At 38.5% G+C, this 19,148-nt stretch overlaps 2 protein-coding genes across 4 annotated transcripts; one reads left to right on the plus strand and one right to left on the minus strand.

Annotated features, from left to right (window-relative positions):
* Nucleotides 1–559: 559 nt before the first annotated feature.
* cdkn1ca (cyclin dependent kinase inhibitor 1Ca) lies at nucleotides 560–1,739 on the minus strand. The gene is made up of 3 exons (XM_026267956.1): nucleotides 1,071–1,739; nucleotides 852–963; nucleotides 560–632 (listed from the first exon to the last, which is right to left on the minus strand). Coding segments are annotated over exons 1-3 (630 nt in total). The 5' UTR covers nucleotides 1,588–1,739; the 3' UTR covers nucleotides 560–631.
* A 2,161-nt stretch (nucleotides 1,740–3,900) lies between these two features.
* Nucleotides 3,901–18,725, plus strand: trpm5 (transient receptor potential cation channel, subfamily M, member 5). 3 transcript variants are annotated; one of them, XM_026267933.1, is made up of 26 exons: nucleotides 3,901–4,023; nucleotides 5,465–5,532; nucleotides 5,618–5,768; nucleotides 5,869–6,049; nucleotides 6,132–6,298; nucleotides 6,837–7,014; nucleotides 7,094–7,158; nucleotides 7,236–7,421; nucleotides 8,553–8,649; nucleotides 8,788–8,906; nucleotides 9,002–9,331; nucleotides 9,408–9,551; nucleotides 10,748–10,871; nucleotides 11,481–11,626; nucleotides 11,709–11,821; nucleotides 11,917–12,015; nucleotides 12,102–12,363; nucleotides 14,164–14,282; nucleotides 14,363–14,495; nucleotides 14,596–14,770; nucleotides 15,335–15,503; nucleotides 16,762–16,940; nucleotides 17,169–17,301; nucleotides 17,438–17,510; nucleotides 17,603–17,693; nucleotides 17,853–18,725. In XM_026267933.1, the coding sequence occupies exons 1-26, from the start codon at nucleotides 3,997–3,999 to the stop codon at nucleotides 17,960–17,962; spliced, it is 3,639 nt and encodes a 1,212-aa protein (XP_026123718.1). In that variant the 5' UTR covers nucleotides 3,901–3,996; the 3' UTR covers nucleotides 17,963–18,725. The 3 variants fall into 3 exon arrangements, with proteins under 3 accessions (XP_026123718.1, XP_026123719.1, XP_026123720.1); XM_026267934.1 differs by lacking the exon at nucleotides 3,901–4,023 and adding an exon at nucleotides 5,046–5,069; XM_026267935.1 differs by lacking the exons at nucleotides 3,901–4,023; nucleotides 5,465–5,532; nucleotides 5,618–5,768; nucleotides 5,869–6,049 and having other exon boundaries at nucleotides 6,251–6,329.
* Nucleotides 18,726–19,148: the final 423 nt, after the last annotated feature.

Consider the following 19,148-nt stretch of genomic DNA (forward strand, 5'->3'; position numbering starts at 1 on the left):
AATGTTGACGCCTCAAAAGTGAAGGGCAACCCCCCCCCCCACCCCACCCCTGCCGTTTACCCACATCCCATGATCCACAATTATGAAGTTGAACAGTAAACATGACTTTCACAGGAACACACGTGAATACGACCAGGTTATCAAAAATATAATTTAATTTACACTTTGATTCAAAGGTACAGCGTGAGCTACAGAATATATTTGAACAAACACGGCTAAGAAACATTCTTGCATGTTGTTGCAAACAAAAACTTAAATAAAATACAACATAAAATATGGCCGAAATCATAAAAAACAATAACAATAACTGTAAATAATAAAGAGGAACCAACTATTATGAGCATAAATAAAATAAGTTAGTATATTCAAAAAATAAAAACAAACAGTGTCGCTGCAGTCTATTTAGAGCATTGTGGCCTAGACCTTCTACACATTTAAAACAAAAGCAAAATATAAAATTGCACAGTTTCGACAATTGTGACACTGCAACAAAGTCTCTGTTGGCGGAGCCATTTTTGCTACATGAGTTGAGAGAGAGAGTACAAATCTCGTCTCCTTGTTTTTTTTTTCTTTCTTTCTTTCATCCGCTCTGCAGATAAACACAGGTGGACTGCTGCATGTAGTGCAAACATCTGCAAAGCAAAGGAAACGACAAAATAAGCGTTTGTTCTACAGATTTTCATGAGCGTACTGGCGTTTAAATTAAAGCGAATTAAACTGAATTCGTTGTCAATCACTTACAAGATTACAACAATTAGCAACAGGCTAACAAAAATAATAATTAGCTATAATTAATTGTAATAGTATTTCCTTGATACAGACATTTCGACACACACGTAGTTGATACGTACCATCGTATTGTTTTGCGTGGCGTGACTTCAATGCTGGTGGATGTGACGGCTTGAAGCGAGCTACGCTCATCCTGCTTGGCCTCCAAGGTCCTTTTTCTTTTCGGGAAGAAGTCTGGTGGAAATCAATAAACCGTTAGACACGTTTGCTCGCATTTCACAATAAATATCCAAACATTAAAAGTTTCCTTTGTTTTGATTTCTAGTTTTCAAGGCATTTACCTGTAATCTGTGGCGTGCTGTGTCTGGGGGTCTCTGGGATGAGGGACCTCTTCCGCCTGTTTCTGAGGACCGGAGACCGAGCTGGCCTTGAGTTGAGTGCACCTGAGAGGTTCTCCTGGTTGATTTCGTTGGCTCGACTCGGGACGTCCGCGGATTCTTGAACTAGCGGACCCCTGGAAACCCCATTTAACCCGCAGTCAAAAGCGCCGGACGCGTCTCCTGTCGCCGCGGCGCGAGCTCTTTGCACTTTATCCTGGTAGAAAAACGGCACAGTGTCCTCTGAAATAACCTCCCACTCGTAATCTCCAGGCAAAGGAGAGCTGGTCTCAAAGTTAAAATTCCACCGGCTCTCGTCCCGCTCGGAGATCTCCTGGAGTTTGCGTTTCATTTCACCGTGCAGTTCCTCGTGATCCACGGGTCCGAAGAGGTTACGGCAAACCTTTGTGCGGGCAAGAAGAGGAAATGTCCTCCGTGCAACATGACGCTCCAGATTGCTTGACGCGTCCACGTTTGTCATGCTGCCTAAAAGTCAATGCCGTACGCCGACGTTTGTTTGGTCTTGTTGTCTCTAGTCTGTTTATATCCGTGCCGGTGGTTAAAAGCCAGTGTTTTTACGAGAAAAGGCCTCTGATTGGCTAGACGGACACCACGCCCTGTGCGATAAACCCCCACCAGCAGAATCAGCAAAGGCACCTTCCACCTTCCCCCCTCGCTTTGAAAACCGGCCCATGCATGAATACCATGAAATAAGTGATTGTTTTGAAAAAGAAAAGAAAAAAAAAGAAAGAAGAAGAAATTTTATAGGCCTAATATTGTAATTACAGCGTTATAGATAATTAGACATATAATAGTTATTCCTACCAAAGTGTTATTTGTATAATTTTATTTCGTTAATAAAGTTAAAACAATAACTCTGTTTATTTAAAATAAAAAACATATAATTATAATATTTATTTTAATTATACATTGTATAATTTACACAATAATGTAATGACATATATGTTGCATTATTACAATTAGGCTGTATTATTAGCTTGTATGTGAAATTCATTATAACAATATGTAAATATATTTAGATTTAGATATTCGGGTTAGATTTTAATTTTTAATATAATTTAGTTTACAGTATTTATCTTCATTAACAATGTTCGTCTACCTGTTCTTACAGTTTGTACTTGTGTTGGCTCCGTATTTCAGTATTTCATTCAGTGCAAATGATATTTTAGGAAATGCCCTGGAGCACCAAATGCATGGTAAATTCTGTTTCTTTCGAACAAATTTTTAAAAACGGTGTGTTTTCAAATGCCACACCTCACTTTTTACGTTTTCGCCTCTAGTATAAATTATGAAATAAGCGGTTAGTGTAAGTATATAACAATTAAATATAATATAGAAATCGAAATGACACATACAAGTGTAAACGTTGAATCCAAATCAAGTCAAAACACTTCTCAAATCCGCGCGCTTCTGACGCCGCAGGGCGGGGAGTGAACCAATGGCGCGCGAAGCTCAACCAACGGCTGACTCGGGCAATGATGACGTCAAGCGCATTCGCAAGATGGCTGCGGTGCGCGCAAAACCGTCACGATCTTGAGCGGCCGTTCGGCCGAGATTTGCTTACGATAAGGAACAAATTACTCTGCGTAAAGGCCTAACTCGAAACTTACACAAGCTACAGCTGCCCACCCAAATAAAACATGATAATTAAGTGTTTAATAAATTTTATATTATCCACAATATGCGTTTCCCAGGTTACGGTTAACAAAACGTTAATATCGCGGCACATCAGCCAAGTTCGCTCTGCGTGAAGCTTGTCTGCAGGCTAGCCACGAGCATTAATATACTTTTATATATACGTTTATATATGTCACATCTAATGTTTCAACTTGCATGTATGAGCTACTTGACAGATATAATTAAAATCTTAAATAATAATTAGGCCTAACTCATCCTGAATAAATGAAATTGAGTTTTTACATACTTGATATGGCCTGCTGTAGTTAGTCAGCAAGATGGTGTTAGCACACTTCTGAAGAAACCGGGTTTTATTCAGACAAACTTTCAAGGCATGTCGATTATCTTTCCTTCTACCGTATACTGACTCAAGAGGCAGCTTTTAAATATATATATATATATATATATATATATATATTTCGAGACAGAACCTGTGGTAGAGTTTAACCACGACTTCGACATCTTCGCTTTCGTGCTGTAATTTAGGAGCTCCTGACGTCTGGTGGCTGACTCGCGCAATTGCAGACTAACGTCAGACGTCAGCTAACACATGCAAGTTAAAATATCCAGCCGATGACAAAATTAATATGCATTTGCATATTTAAACATAAAATTTTATAAAACCTGTCATACAAATTAACTGTCTTTATATACTGTGATTAATCAGCTGGGGAGGTTTGATTTTAGTATTTATTTTTGACCTATATATTCCCCTGTGGTGTTTCTTTAATTCTAGTTACAACAGTCTTTTGGATTTTAGTTTATCCAAATCTAAGAAATCTGAAAAGTTTAAGAAGCTTTCATGTTTTTTTTTATTTAAATTTATTTATTATTATTATTATTATTTTGTTTGTTATTTTTAATAAAATAGTAACATTTATAAAATGATCTCCATGTATTTTAAGCAGTCTTAAAATCTTTAGTTTCAAAAATGTCAAATGTCTAAATCTAATGAGAAAAAAACGAATAGTAAGCATGTAAATTAACTGATTTTAAAGCACTTCTTGTACTGTATTACTGTAAGGAATGCTTTTGATGGAGGCAGGCAGGTAAATGGCTGAACGTATAGCAGCGGTTGGTTAGGGAGTGGTTTTGTCATCATAAACCCTCCGATTCACTTCCTGGTGACACTCTAGAGCTGCCCAAGCTTGTAGTGGCCTAGAGGATCACAGAGCAAAGCCAACATCCAGATATGCTGGGGCATCAGGATACTCCTCTGGTAAGTCAGCTCTTTCAGCAGAAAACATGGGATGAGATTCCAGATCATTTCTGATGAGTTGTTTATAAATTGCTGAAAAGTTTCTGAAAAAGGCTTTCACAGCAAAATATGTAAAGATGCAACCACATTAATATAGAAAACAATTAGCATTTTGTAAATAATAGCCTATATGTGAAGCTTAGCATTTCAATTTATTGTTCACATACCTCTACTGCCATAGCTTCTTTTATTTCAAGGTACTGGTTTCAGGACAAACCCTATAGTTTTATTGAGTTTTTAATGTCTAGACTTGTGTTTAAGTACACAGCTGGACACTGAAGAAAAAAGATAAAATGAATTTGACTTTGTTAAAGATCTGTTTCCTCATGGATCTAATGTCTGTGTGTGAGTTTTAATGCAAATGATTGTGTCTGTGTGCTGCAGTGTCTATGGCATTTTCCTTTCTCATACATCCCATCTCCTCCCCTAGTCAAATCATGGGCAGCTCCTGCACCTCTCCACACACACACACACACACACACACACAGGGACTCGGTCATGTTTGCATAAGTGTCACAGGTACTTTTCAATAATCACATCCTCCCTTCAGGAATCAATTATTATTTATTCCCTTTTTTACATAAACATTCAATGAGCAGCTTGTGATGAATGCAGATTGGCAGAAATTGCATGTTTACTGATCAAGCCATATTGTGTCTCCTACTTAAAACAATGAAATTAATGGCAACCATTAAGAAACTGGAAGTTTTGAAAGGTTTAAAGTGGCCGGCATGAAGCAGGGATGATGAAAGCTATACCTGGACATGATAGCATTTGGATAAAGTTGATTGAAAAGAGATTAATCAAGCTCTTTCAGACCTGATTGCATCAGTCACATACTGTGAACTGCCTGAAATGTTTTATAGCATTACGCTTCTGTTCCTGACTGCTTTTACTATGGCTGTTTCTGTCCATGTCTCTTTAACCACATGAAGGAACTGGCTTCATGATCACTTGTTGACCAGGATGCAAATAAGCTTTAGTTGTCTGCTGCACTGACAACATCTGTGGGTGATCATTTATGGCTGTTATCAGTGTTTAAAATGATATGTAAGTTTAGATGGGTGATTTTTTATGTTGAACCATATTTCCATATTCAACCACATTCAGTGTTTTCTTTTATGTCTTTAACTTGTTCTTTCTTTCTGCTTGCTTGCTATTTTTTCTCTTGCTTTCTGACTCTGGTTGGTAAAAAGCACGTCAGTTTCTCAGTTCACGTGTGGCTCGGCGTTTACCAGAAGGGAGGGCAGGTTTGCATGCGTGTAAAGAATGAAAATGAAAATTGCTTCTGCTTTACATAAACATTTCCAACTACCTGAAGTTGCTCTCTGAACAAATCAGCAGCTCCTGTGGCTGCACCTGACTGGACTGTGACGCAAACGCATCTTATTTCTGTCCTTAGGGTATGTTACGGCAGGGCAGGAGGTGTCTGCGATGTGGGGAACTGTTGATTGAGTCCCAAGAGCACGGGTGAGACTAGTTGCACCACTTCGTTATTACCACTAAATATTCAAAACCGTTCAAAATTCTTGACCTTTTGTGTCACTGTTTGCAGTTCTCAGCTGGGATGTCAGTGTTACACCCCGCTTACAGAGTCTGTTATTCAAATGAGCGAGAAGGGCGATGAGAGGTTTGATAAACCCCAATGGATGCCCGGACGTTTGGGAGATATTGATTTTGTTGGAGTCAGTCGGACCAGGGGCAAGGTATGCAAGGACATTTACAGAATCTTTTCACTGTAACTCAAATTCACCACTAATGAGTTCAAGCTTGTGCACATTATTCACAGACTATTTGTCGGTCCAGTTTGTCAGGGTAACCAGCTCCACAGATCCAGCTGAAATCTACCAGATGTTGACTAAGCAGTGGGGTCTGGCCCCTCCTCATCTGGTGGTGGCATTGATGGGAGGTGATGAACTGGCACAGATGAAGCCCTGGCTGAGGGACACACTTAGGAAAGGCCTTGTGAAGGCAGCACAGAGCACAGGTGAGTCATTTATTGTTCACTAAAAACAAAACTTGCAATCTCTTTTTGACTGTTACAGACCTATGACCCTTGACCCACACAGGGGCATGGATCCTCACCAGTGGTTTGCGTTTTGGCATCACCAAGAACCTGGGTCAGGCTGTAAGGGACCACTCTCTAGCGAGCACTTCCCCTAAGGTGAGAGTGGTGGCTATTGGAATTGCTCCCTGGAACATGATTCAGAACAGAGATCTTCTGCTGGCTGCAAGGGTGAGGACTACCTGCTGACATGAATAGAAAGGTCTTCTCAAATGATACGTTTTGATGTCATAATTATGTGATTTATGTTCCAATTATATGATTCAGTTGCATGGAAAAGGCATCTGGACTTTTTGTTACACAAGAGAGTGCTGCAGCAATGAGTCCTAAAACCCAGAAACAAGTTAGGATTCCAACACTTAGTTTCCATCTTCTTTTCCTTTTTTATTTCATGGTTTGCCCCTGCACAATCTATTTATTATATAATATAAACTATATTAGTAATACCACACTTGTGTTGTTTTTAGCTTTTACATGTCTTAAAAAGGGTGGTTTAAGTGTCTAATTGGGACTAAAGAGGCTGAAGGTGACATTATTCTTTTACAGTCTCTTTGTGTTTATACTTGCACTCTCTCAAACCATTCTAACTTAAACATGTAAGATTGAATGATCTAAGAGGTGATGATGTTCAAGTCATAGAATAAGTATAGAATATTATAATTAAGTTGTTAAACAATGTGTATTTTTATAATTTGGTATTTTTGTGTAGCCTGATCATCCAGCACAATATCCATTTGAGGATCTTCCGCACGGTGCAGTGTACTCTTTGGACTGCAATCATTCTCATTTCATTCTGGTGGACGAGGACCCACAGAGACCTGGAGCCACTGGTGAGATGAGAGTCGAGATGCTCAAACACATCTCTCTGCAGCGCACAGGATATGGGGGTGAGTTGAGATGCATTTTTCCCAGAATGTCTGTAATGTTTCCTGTATATATTTTTTAATTATTTTATTGTTCTAACAGGAACAGGCAGTATAGAAATCCCTGTCTTATGTCTTCTGGTTCACGGAGAGCCAAGGATATTGCAGGTAACTATTAACATTTATCTAATGATTTGTTTTGTTGCAGCATGATGGTAATATCCACTTTCAATCCGTTCTTACAGAAAATGTACAAGAATATTCAGAATTCAATACCCTTGCTGATTTTAGCTGGCTCAGGAGGAGTCGCGGATATTTTAGTGACCCTGATGGACAGAGGTTGCTGGGATGCTGACATGGTCCAAGAGCTGTTGTTAAACACCTTTACCAATGGCCTACACAGCAGTGAAATCCTTTCTTGGATCAAACTGGTAAAGCACAATCTTTGTTTTAAAGGGGTCATATGATGCAACTAATATTTTTTCTTTCTCTTTGGAGTGTAACAAGCTCTTGGTGCTTAAATAAGATCTGTAAAGTTGCAAAGACTAAAGTCTCAAATCCAAAGAGATATTCTTTATCAAAGTTAAGACTCTGTCATGCCTCCCTAAAACAGCTCATTCAAACACGCCCCCACATCTCTACGTCACTATGTAGAAATATTTATGTAATGCCGCCCAAATGTTCACGCGAAGAAAGAAGTTGTGGTTTCAGTAACCGCAGTTAGTGTTGAATCAGCCGTGTCAGGGAGATGATGTGTATCTAGGCGAAAGCAAAAGCATTTGGCCTTCCGAAAGTAGATGCATTTAGGAATCTTTAAGATTATTTACAACAGAACAGCAACACGTTTTATAGACGACCGTTTCGTGAATCTAGAGGAGAGGAGGTAATTCTGACTTTGCTACGACAATCTGAATCAGCTACTGGAAGTATGTTGTGTTATTAGTTTAAGTATTTGCTATTGACTGTCCAAATGCAGAGTTTTGTGTGGTGTGTGTGTGTGTGTGTGTGTGTGAGAGAGAGAGAGAGAGAGAGAGAGAGGGGGGGGGTCACACAGTGGAGTCAGCTATCTTAACCATCAGTGGTTTGTGAACTGCAAACACATACGAGCTTCATCACTGTGTCTGACCCACCACTCTCATCCCCTTTCAGACTTGAAATGATGGAAAAACTAAGAACATTATTTACTGTCTTTACATTTATTTTGAAAGATGAAGCTCGTGATTATATTTCCAATGAGTGCTTGCGGTGTTTGGCCAATCACAATGCACTGGGTCAGTTGGCCAATCAGAGCAGACTGTGCTTGTCAGAAGGAGGGACTTTGTAGAAAACAAAGGCGGGGCATAGAGGACCTACAATAATGTACAGTATTTAAAAAATAAGTAAATGTGTTCTTTTAACAATAAAGCATGTCAACATATTCTGTTACACCAAATACACAAAATAATGATCTTTAAAAATGCATCATATGACCCCTTTAAGATAGTTAGACATTATATTTTTATACAAGGATGGATCATGCTGTTTCAGGTTGTGTGTGTAAAGACTCAGATTTTGTCCATTAGATCCAGAGAATATTGGACCACGGTCACCTGCTGACAGTTCATGACCCAGAGCAGGACTCAGAACTGGACACAGTAATTCTCAAAGCTCTGGTTAAAGGTGTGTAACTGTGATTTTATACTAACTCCAGCAAACATATGGGGGAATCGTATATTTCTCTATTTGAACGTTTGTAGGAATTATATATTTCTGCATAATGATGTCAGTGAGTTCATAAATGTTCTTGTCTGGGCTCAGCTTGTAAGAGTCAAAGTCAAGAAGCACAGGACTTTCTGGATGAGCTGAAACTGGCTGTGGCCTGGAATAGGGTGGACATTGCTAAAAGTGAGATCTTCAGTGGAGACATAGCATGGAGTGTGAGAACTGAACTTTTAAAACAAATTTGTATTTGATTTATCGGCCTTTTGGCTTTTTGGATTCTCATACACAATGTTTATATATGCTCTTTCAGGCTCAGGACCTGGAGGAGGTGATGATGGAAGCATTGATAAATGACAAGCCTGACTTTGTGCGTTTGTTTGTGGATAACGGCGTGAACATAAATGAATTCCTAACTTACGGCCGTCTTCAGGAACTCTACTGTTCTGTTTCTGAAAAAAACCTCCTTCACACCCTGCTCCTGAAAAAGCATCAGGTTCATATGGCCAACAAACGGATGTCAGGACACCCTCACACTGAACCCGGTGACCGCAGGCCTCGTTTCACCTTCCATGAGGTCTCCAAAGTCCTCAAAGACTTTCTTGATGACACCTGTAGGTGTTTTTACCAAAAACTTCCAGCGGTGAGTGGGCCTTTAACATACACTTATACGTAACACACCATGCTACAGTCCTGCTATAAAATGTTATCTGCTGCAGGAGAGGATGGGGAAAGGCCGGCTTTTCCACAGTCAGAAAAACCTCCCAGACATGGACCGTCGTTGTGATCACCCTTGGAGAGACCTGTTCCTTTGGGCTATCCTGCAAAATAGGCAGGAAATGGCAAACTACTTCTGGGCAATGGTGAGTCAATAAACCGATATGACTGATGAGCTCATTTTCATAAACTAAGTCCATTTACATTTTTACAATTCGTTCTTTAGACCTTAACAGAAGTTAGTACATGCGTCCAATTGATTAACAGTCATTTGCTGTTGAGTATCACAGATGATATTAGTAGGGTTCACAGATCAAACGTTATAAGGGTGGGTGAACAAAGAGCAATTTGCATGAACAAAAGTGCTGACAAGCTGAGAATAAATACTGAATACATTTACTGTTTATGTTTTTGCATGTTTGAAGTTCACAGTTCTTGCTTATTTGTACTGAATGCAAAGTATTTAGGGTGATCATATGTCCTCTTCTTTCCAGAGCATGTATTGGCCAGGATTTCTAAATTGATTAATATGTCCTGGTTTTGACTTTGTTTTCCTATAGACTGCTGCTGCAAAACATCCAAGTATTGTCAAGTTGTGTTTACCGTATACCTTATTTTGCTCAATAATAATAATTGATTTAAAAAAACCCATAGGAAAATCTTAAATTAAAGGGATAGTTCACTCAAAATTGACAGAAGAGAAGAATTGTTGAATAAATTTGTAATGTTGTGCTTTCTTAAAAGAAAAAGTATTCTTGTAGCTTTAAGGCTGAACCACTGACATCACATGGACTATTTTAATGATGTCTTTACTACCTTTCTGGACCTTGAACGTGGTAGTTGTGTTGCTGTCTATGCTGGGTCAGAAAGCTCTCATTTTCATCAAAAATATCTTAATTTGTGTTCCGAAGATGAACAAAGGTCTTATAGGTTTGGAACGACATTAGGGTGAGAAATGACAGAATTTTCATTTTTGGGTGAGTAACTTATGGTGATTTAGTCTTCTGGGTTTTGATATCAATCTACTGTTTTTATATTTATAGAAAGAAATGATTGAAATGTAATTTGACCAGTAGTGTGCAGGCATTGTACATGATTGTGAATTGTTAGAAAGTTGACCGTACTACCGAGAATGGTCAAACCAATGCAAATATGACTAAATATAACGTATGAGGATTGTAGAGAGCATGTCAAAAGGAAACAATACACCAAAACCCAGAAATTTTGGGAAGTTTAGAAATCCCGGCCCGGTCATGTCGGGACAAGGAAGGACGTACGGTCACCCTAACTTGTTCAATGCATTTTTGTACATTCATCTTTGATAGCTGTTTGTGTTTTTTAGGGCCCGGAGGCCGTGGCAGCTGCTCTGGTGGGCTGTAAGATAATGAAGGAGATGGCCCATCTGGCTACTGAAGCAGAGACAGCTCGCAGTATGAAGAATGCTAAATACGAACAGTTTGCTATGGGTCAGTAAATTTTTTGTCAAACCACTTGATATGGAACCAAATAATCCAATATTAAGATACAAGGGAGCTTTTATATATGTATATATCATTACAATGAAAGTTAGTGACTTTAGTGATATACTGAAATGGATGGTTTTTCACACTTATAAACTGTGGACTCATCATGTCATAATGATCCTGCCATTGATTTAAAAAAAGTTAAACAAATAGTATAAAATGTTTTATGGTCTACTCAACATTGTTCCATTTTAATAATATTTAATAATATTTTGAAAAGCATTTTAGAATGCACCAACATTTTTAAAAGTGCTTCATACAAAAAGCAGTATTCCAAGCCTTCGGAAGTCATACAATAGTTTTTTTTTTCTGAGGAACAGAATCAGGAATAAATCCTGTCATCATTTACTCACTCCTTTGTTGTTCCATACCTGTATGACTTCTTTCCGGCTGATTTGAAGAATTTGAAGACTGATGGTAACCAAACAGTACATTTGAGTTAGGTTGAGTAAATGACACAGAATGTTAATTTCTGAATGCAGTGTTTCATAACGCCTATATTAAGTGTAACATCCAGATCTGTCAGTCCTGATACCTGCACTGTTCTGACAGATCTGTTCAGTGAGTGTTATTCAAACAGTGAAGACAGAGCCTATTCACTCCTGGTGAGGAAAACATGCTGCTGGAACAAAGCAACGGTCCTGAATCTCGCCACTTTGGCAGATGCCAAATGCTTTTTTGCTCATGATGGTGTCCAGGTAACAGCTTATGACTAATTCTTACATTATCATGCCACCAACCAACCTAATCCCCATGATCGACCTGGATGCTCTTGCACAGGCCCTGCTGACCAAAGTCTGGTGGGGAGCCATGAGAACAGACACTTCCATCTCTAGACTCTTGCTCACGTTCTTCATGCCGCCCCTCGTTTGGACCAACCTCGTCAAGTTCAAGTGGGATCATTTATTGTGATTGATTCTATGTGTGACATTTAAATTGACTTTTGTTTATTATTGTGCATCAATATGTGTGTGTGTATTTTTCACAGTGCAGAGAAGAAAGTGAGCAAAGGTGAAGGAGAGCCGTTTGAAGAGCTGGACAGTTTGGAAACAGAGCAGGCCTTGTTACTCACAGAAGAGGACCCAGCGTAAGCCTCTGTTTCCTACTGGAATAGATCAAAACTACAGTGAAGTTGAAAGATCATTTTAAAAACATCTGTTTTCATTTTGTTAGTGCTGCTGAAGGTGGTGGTGATTCTGCAGTGCGGAGCTGCAGTGCAGCTTTCATTTATGTGATGCTGCAGAAGTGGAATCGTTTCTGGAGCGCTCCGGTCACTGTGTTCATGGGGAATGTCATCATGTACTTCGCCTTCCTCATTCTGTTCAGTTACGTGCTCCTTTTGGACTTCAGGCCTCCACCGCCACATGGCCCGTCTGCAGCTGAAATTATCCTCTACTTCTGGGTCTTTACCCTTGTGTTGGAGGAAATCCGTCAGGTAGGACTGAATGCCAATGATCTATTGTTTAAAATCTGTGTGGTTGTTTTTAAACTGTGTTTGTATGTTGAAAGTCTCTTATGGATAAGATTAACTTTAAGCAGAGATACAGTAGATATGCCATTATATTTATCAAACATTATGAGAAACATAGTTCAAAGTAAAAGAATTTCACTTTTTAGGATTCTTTAGAATATGTAGAGCAGTGTTATTATTGTTAACATAAAACAAAAACTTGAAATAAAACAGAAATAATATAAAATGTAAATTATAGAAGGAAAATGTAAATGAATATTAGAAATGTTTCCTTGGCAACTAACTGAAAAAATAATAATAATACGTTTTAGTATTAAAATTACTGAAACTAAATCAGAAAAAGTTAAGCTACATAGAAATATCATACAGAAGACAATAGAATTTAACTAAATTAAACTAAAATTAAAATGAAAACTGAAAATATTAAAATAATAATTTCAAATATTAATTTCTACTGTAATAACAAAGTACTAAAATAACACTGATTTTTAAACACTCTGGGTCACAAAATTCCTCATGAATTCTAATTTGATTTGTATTGAAGTAGCAAATAAGGTGCCTAAATGTACCGTATTTTAGGTACTTCATAGTTTGGCTGGTCCTGAGACTTATAGTCAGGTGCGACGTATTTATCAAAATTAATTTGACATGAACCAAGAGAAATGAACTAAGAGACATGAACCAAGTTAAAACATTACCTCCTACAGCCACCAGAGGGCGCTCTATGCTGCTTGGTGCTCCTGTAGTCTACACTGAAAACAGAGCGCCCTCTCGCGGCTGTAGACGGTAATGTTTTCTCTTGGTTCTTGGTTCTAAATAAATGGGACTTATATATGTTTTTTTCCTCATCATGACGTATTTTTGGACTGATGCGACTTACTCAGGGGCGACTTATAATCCGAAAATACGGTAATTTGAATTTAAGGAGGTAGATTTAAGATGAACCTAAAAGTTCACATAAATACATTTGAATATAAATTAATTTCATTTTCTAGTATGAGTTATCCCTGACATTTTGAGACAATATACTCTGATTAATAATCTGTACTTTACATCTTTGTACAGAATTTTTTATAGTAATATATATGCAACAGAGCACAACTGATTCTTCATAAAATACAGTACAATCAATGCAACATGCCATATATAATATATTACAATACAGCGCAGGAAAATGCAAACAGTATACATTACACAATACAATACAAGTCATTATCACACATACAGGGTGGAGTCTAGGGTTCATCTGAAATAACCGGTACAAATGCAGTTTAGCAGCAAAGTGGCCAGTGTGCCCAAGCAGCTGAACAAACAGTGCCAGCAAAACTGGGAGAAGGGTTAAAGAGCATATCCAGGTCAGGGAAGTTGTTTAGAAGAGTGGCATCACAGGTGAAGATACTTTTTTAGTCGTTGTTTTGATGGGTCTGACTCTGAAATGGTTTAATCACTCATTTCTGATTTCCTGGACTCTGACTCATTAGATAGGGCAGATGGTAGCCAATGATTCTTTCTGCTGGGTGCCTAAAACCTGCAAAGGTGTGGCTTCATGTGTGATGAAAATAAATATGTGATACCAGAGAATTACGGGTTAGATGAGGACAGAACCGAACAGGTTGATCAAGGCTTGTGGAGGAATAAATTCTTCTTTGAGATTTTCTTGATGTTATTGGGAGGAAATGATATGGTTATCCTCCAGAGAACACAGTGCCGTTATATTGGTATTCAGTGTATGCAATCATTTTTAACACTCTCTCTGATCCACAGAGTTTCTTCACGGATGAGGACATGAGTATTTTTAAGAAGATGAAGCTGTATGTAGAGGATAACTGGAACAAATGTGACATGGTGGCCATCTCTCTTTTCGTGGTTGGATTGTCATGCAGGTATTATGATCACATAGTGCTGTAGTATGAGCCGCATTAAAGTAACAATGTGCTTAATATGAATCCTGTGTTTTCTCAAGGATGGCCACGAGCACATATGAGGCTGGTCGTACTGTTCTTGCTTTGGACTTCATGGTTTTCACCTTAAGACTCATTCACATTTTTGCCATCCATAAGCAACTCGGGCCTAAAATCATCATTGTGGAGAGAATGGTGAAACTTGACTCATCTCATTAAAAATTAAAAATCATAGTCAGAAGAAACGTCCTTCTAACCTCCAAAACATCCATCGTGTTTTTCAATGGTTTCACAGATCAAAGATGTGTTCTTCTTCTTGTTCTTCCTGACCGTGTGGCTGATAGCGTATGGAGTGACGACACAAGCCCTTCTGCACCCCGATGATCCACGCATCGACTGGGTCTTCCGCAGGGCACTGTACCGCCCATACCTCCATATATTTGGACAGATTCCTCTGGAGGAAATAGATGGTACACCGACAATATTCTTGCATTGAACACATTGTATCTCACTGTTTGCAAAAAAGGGAAAGAAAAATGTAATAAAAAAATAAAAAAATATTATATATATATATAGTTAGCTTTTATTTTTATATTTTCAGTTTTAATTTCATTTTAATTTTAATTTGTTTTAGTTAAATTTAGTTACTTGTTATGATTTGTATTATTTTGTATTAGTAACATTATTTAAATATTTCAATTTGATTTTCGTTTACGGTGCTTTTTTATTTAACTGCTTAAACTTTATATTTTTAAATTTTAGCTTAAACTTGTTTCAGTTACCAAGGCAATATTTCTTATATAAACACACACAGAAACTCACACACACACACACACACAGAGAGAGAGAGTTATTTGACCTAGATACATGATTGACCTAGATTCTCAAGTTTTTTTTTTTTTTTTTTTTTTTGCTCAGTGGGTCTAGTCTGATCATTTCTGTAGGTATCTGTTTGTGTTTAGCTATTAGACTTGAACACTAGGTGGAGCTGTTGCGGTTTATTCTTGAGTGCATTTGTCCATGTTTCTTCACAGCGGCAAAGATGCCAGATGATAACTGCACCACTGATGTGCAGGAGATCATCTCAGGCACTCTGCCTCCCTGCCCAAACATCTACGCCAACTGGCTGGTCATCCTGCTGCTCGTCATCTATCTGCTGGTCACAAATGTGCTGCTGCTCAACCTTCTCATTGCCATGTTCAGGTCAGAATCTGGCTAATAATTTCACAATCTATGTTATGTTAATTCTTCATTTCAGAGTAGTAAAGTACAGTTTCAAATGTATTTGCAGTTTTTCAGTAAAGAGTATGTTGATTGTGTGTGTGTGTGTGTGTGTGTTTATTTTATTTGTGTATATATAAATATATATACACAAGCCAAAAGTTTTGGCAGTGGCATACATTTTTTTTGGTTTGCTGTTTCAGCATTTGTAGATTATTTTTCCACAAGTTTCTATGGTATACTGAAAAACAATGATAAGCATATCATACGTTTTAAGAGCTGCAATTCATTCTGGCATGCTGGATATTAGCTTCTGGGCCAAATTCTGACTGATGGTGATCCATTCTTGCCTCATTAGTTCATGAGTTGATCATAATTCATGGGCTTCTGCTTGTCCACTCGCCTTTTGAGGGCTGACCACAGGTTCTCTGTGGGTTTGAGATCCGGGGAGTTGCCTGGCCACGGATGCAAGATTTCAATGTCATGATCTTTGGGCCACTTCATCACTCTTGCTTTGTGACATGGTGCTGGAAAATGCAAGGATCACCAAACTGCTCATGGATCATCGGTCGTTCTTGCAGGAAATTTTAATAACCAATCTTAATTCATGAAAGAGTTTTTGGGCAGAATTATGATAGAGCCCACTTCCTTGGTTGAAAAGTAAACCCACACATGGATGGTCTCAGGATGCTTCACTGTTGGCACGTCACAGGATTCATGATAGCGTTCACTGTTTCTTCTAAGAACAAAATATTTTCAAGATGTCCAAAACAGATGTCCAAAAAATAACTTTGCACCAGTCTTCTTCTGTCCCGTCCTTGTACTTCCTGCAGAATTTCAGTCTGTTAGTGATGTTTTTCTTGTAGAGAAGTGGCTTCTTGACACCAGGCCGTTGTCCAAAAGTCTTCTGTGTGTGCAGACGCTCCCACACCAGAATGATTGGTACTCATTCACACTTTCACATGTGCTGCTGATATGTTTTGTCAATTAGTGTAACCTGGTCATTTTGTGTCTGGACCAAAAACAGTGACATTTGTTTTGTTTTTCTTTTTTCTGATCTGATATTTATTGTGCTCAGTGCAACCATCTGCATGAACATTATGGTATAATGCTGAAATCATGTATTGGAGGCAAAAAAAAGAGATCTGTCTAATCGATCTAATTTTGGCCACCACTGTGTATATTTATTTATTTATTTGTTAATTTTTCCACTATAAATACCATGGAACTCTCTCCACAGCTACACCTTCCAGGTGGTGCAGGAGAATGCAGACATCTTCTGGAAGTTCCAGCGTTATAACCTGATTGTTGAATACCACAGCCGGCCGGCGTTAGCTCCGCCCTTCATCATCATCAGCCACATCTCTCAAGCTCTCCTCAGCCTCGTCAAAACTACAGAAACCAAGCAGGATCTGCTGGGTCAGTAGATCTTCAAACTGTGTGTGTGTGTGTGTGTGTGTGTGTGCTCTTCCTGCACAGATTATTCTGAGAATTCATAATAATTACCCATTTTGTACCCAACTTTCTTTTAGAAGCAAATTACAAGAAAATGACCAAGAAAGGAACACGAGACATGATGGAAAACGTCAGCAAATATTTAAAGATACTGTGGTTAAGCGGTTATTCCTCTTTTGTTGTCATGGTTAGAGAGGGAACTATCGGCTGGACTGGACCAGAAGCTGATGACATGGGAGACGGTGCAGAAGGAGAACTACCTGGCTGAGCTGGAGCATGAGCACAGGGAGAGCAGTGCAGAGAGACTACGATACACTTCCTCGAAGTTCGTGTTATTAACACATTTTTCTTCTATTGAGATTTACAGGTGGAGGGTGTTATCTGTGCTGAATGAGTGTACTGTATGTATAACCATTTTAATCTACCTCTTTGTGTATGTGTGTGTGTGTAACACTTCATAGGGTACAGAGTTTGCTGAGGATGGTTGGGGGTTATAAGGAGCAAGAAAAGCGCCTGGCTACGGTGGAGACTGAGGTGAGATGAAGTGGTAGCTGCTGACTGAAGGTGTTGAGATGTATCATTCTTGAGTTCATGACTAATTACTGAAAGTGAAACTTCATCTGTAGGTGAGGTACTGTGGAGAGGTGCTGTCTTGGATTGCAGAGTGTTTCCACAAAAGTACTCTGAAGTGTGACAGAGACGCACCTACACCCCCACGTGAGGCGCTCTTTACTATCATGTTGCTCTCCCTTGTATTTCCTCTTCTTCTGACTTCCTCTATGCCTCATTTGTTCTCTCTTTTACTCAGTGTCTTCTTTCCATTGTCTCAGAGGTTTTGTCCTCCTAAGGTAACAGCACCCTATCTGTGTTCTGCAGGGTCCATTGGCAGCTCCAGAATTCCTCATTCACAGGAAGCCAAGCGACAGCAGCCCTCGGGACATTCAGGATATGGTGCCGACAAGAAACTGCCTTACATTGATCAGTGATCTGGCCACGTTATTATGCATTTGTTTTATTTAAATGGAAATAGAATTATAGTAGTCTAGTATAGGTTTTTTTAATTGAGACTTCAGGCCTCAACACGAGAGACTCACTATGCAGATATTCTGATTCTGAGTTTTTTTCTTTGTGCATTATATATTTTGCAGCTAAATAGCTCTAAATTATTATTATCATTATTTTCTATACAATAAAATGTTAATTGAAATTGTGTTGTTATTATTTTGTAGTTAGAAGAATATTAATTTTCTATTTGCCCTTCTATCACAGCCTGGCCAGACTGTATCAGAAAAAATGAACTTTGTGAATTGAATTATCATTGTAAGGCACTGTATGAATGCTACAAAGTCCTAAACTTCCTCGTTTCAATAGGCTTTTACAATTAATAAATATATGATATGTACACCACCATTCAAAAGTTTGTGATTGGTAAGATTGGTTTTGAAAGGCTCTTGTGCTCACCAAGGCTGCATTCATTTAATGGAAAGGGGGAAAATCCCAGTCAAAACAGCAATATTGTAAAATATAGTTCAAGTTGAAGTTGATCAAAAAAGTTCATCAAAGTTTTCCTAAGACGTGAATGCATTTTAGTTTTAGGTTCTAGGAGTTTGATGAAAGGTTTCAAACCGCCTTAAATGTTGACTACTGTATTTTAAATGTCATTTATTTCTGTGCTGGCGATTAAAAATGGTTGTGATAGACTTTTTATAGGATTCTTAAAAAATTTAAAGTTAAAAAGAAAAACCCTAATTTAATGCATCCTTGCCGAGTAAAAATATTAATTTATGAAAAAAAAAATATATACATATATTAGGGGTGTAACGATACGCGTATTCGTATTGAACCGTTCGGTACGACGCTTTCGGTTCGGTACGCGGTACGCATTATGTATACCGAACGGTTCGTTGGAGTAATTAATTATATTTGAAAAAAAAAAAAAAAAGAGAGAGAAAGAAATATAATGATATGCGTTCAACAAGGTAGCCCAATAACCCAAACAACGTAACAGGCAACGCCCCTGACACTCCCGAAGAAGAAAAAAACACCATCTTATATGTTTATGTTAGGCTACTCAGCAGGCGCTCGCTCACTCAGTACGCGCTGAAGGCTCGTTGCAAAATAGCCAATGCGTTTAACAGACTAGAAATGAGAAGATCCTCCAATAACCAACAG

This window comes from Carassius auratus, chromosome 7 (assembly GCF_003368295.1).
Source record: "Carassius auratus strain Wakin chromosome 7, ASM336829v1, whole genome shotgun sequence".
Classification (NCBI taxonomy): domain Eukaryota; kingdom Metazoa; phylum Chordata; class Actinopteri; order Cypriniformes; family Cyprinidae; genus Carassius; species Carassius auratus.

Bases quoted from the DNA above. Each gene is read 5' to 3' on its own strand.
- cdkn1ca (XM_026267956.1), bottom strand. From the start codon at position 1,587: ATGACAAACGTGGACGCGTCAAGCAATCTGGAGCGTCATGTTGCACGG. The intron at 964-1,070 runs GTAAATGCCTTG...GATTTCCACCAG, and splicing joins CAGCACGCCACAGATTACAG to ACTTCTTCCCGAAAAGAAAA.
- trpm5 (XM_026267933.1), top strand. From the start codon at position 3,997: ATGCTGGGGCATCAGGATACTCCTCTG. The intron at 7,422-8,552 runs GTAAAGCACAAT...TTTGTCCATTAG, and splicing joins TCCTTTCTTGGATCAAACTG to ATCCAGAGAATATTGGACCA. The intron at 12,016-12,101 runs GTAAGCCTCTGT...TCATTTTGTTAG, and splicing joins CTCACAGAAGAGGACCCAGC to TGCTGCTGAAGGTGGTGGTG.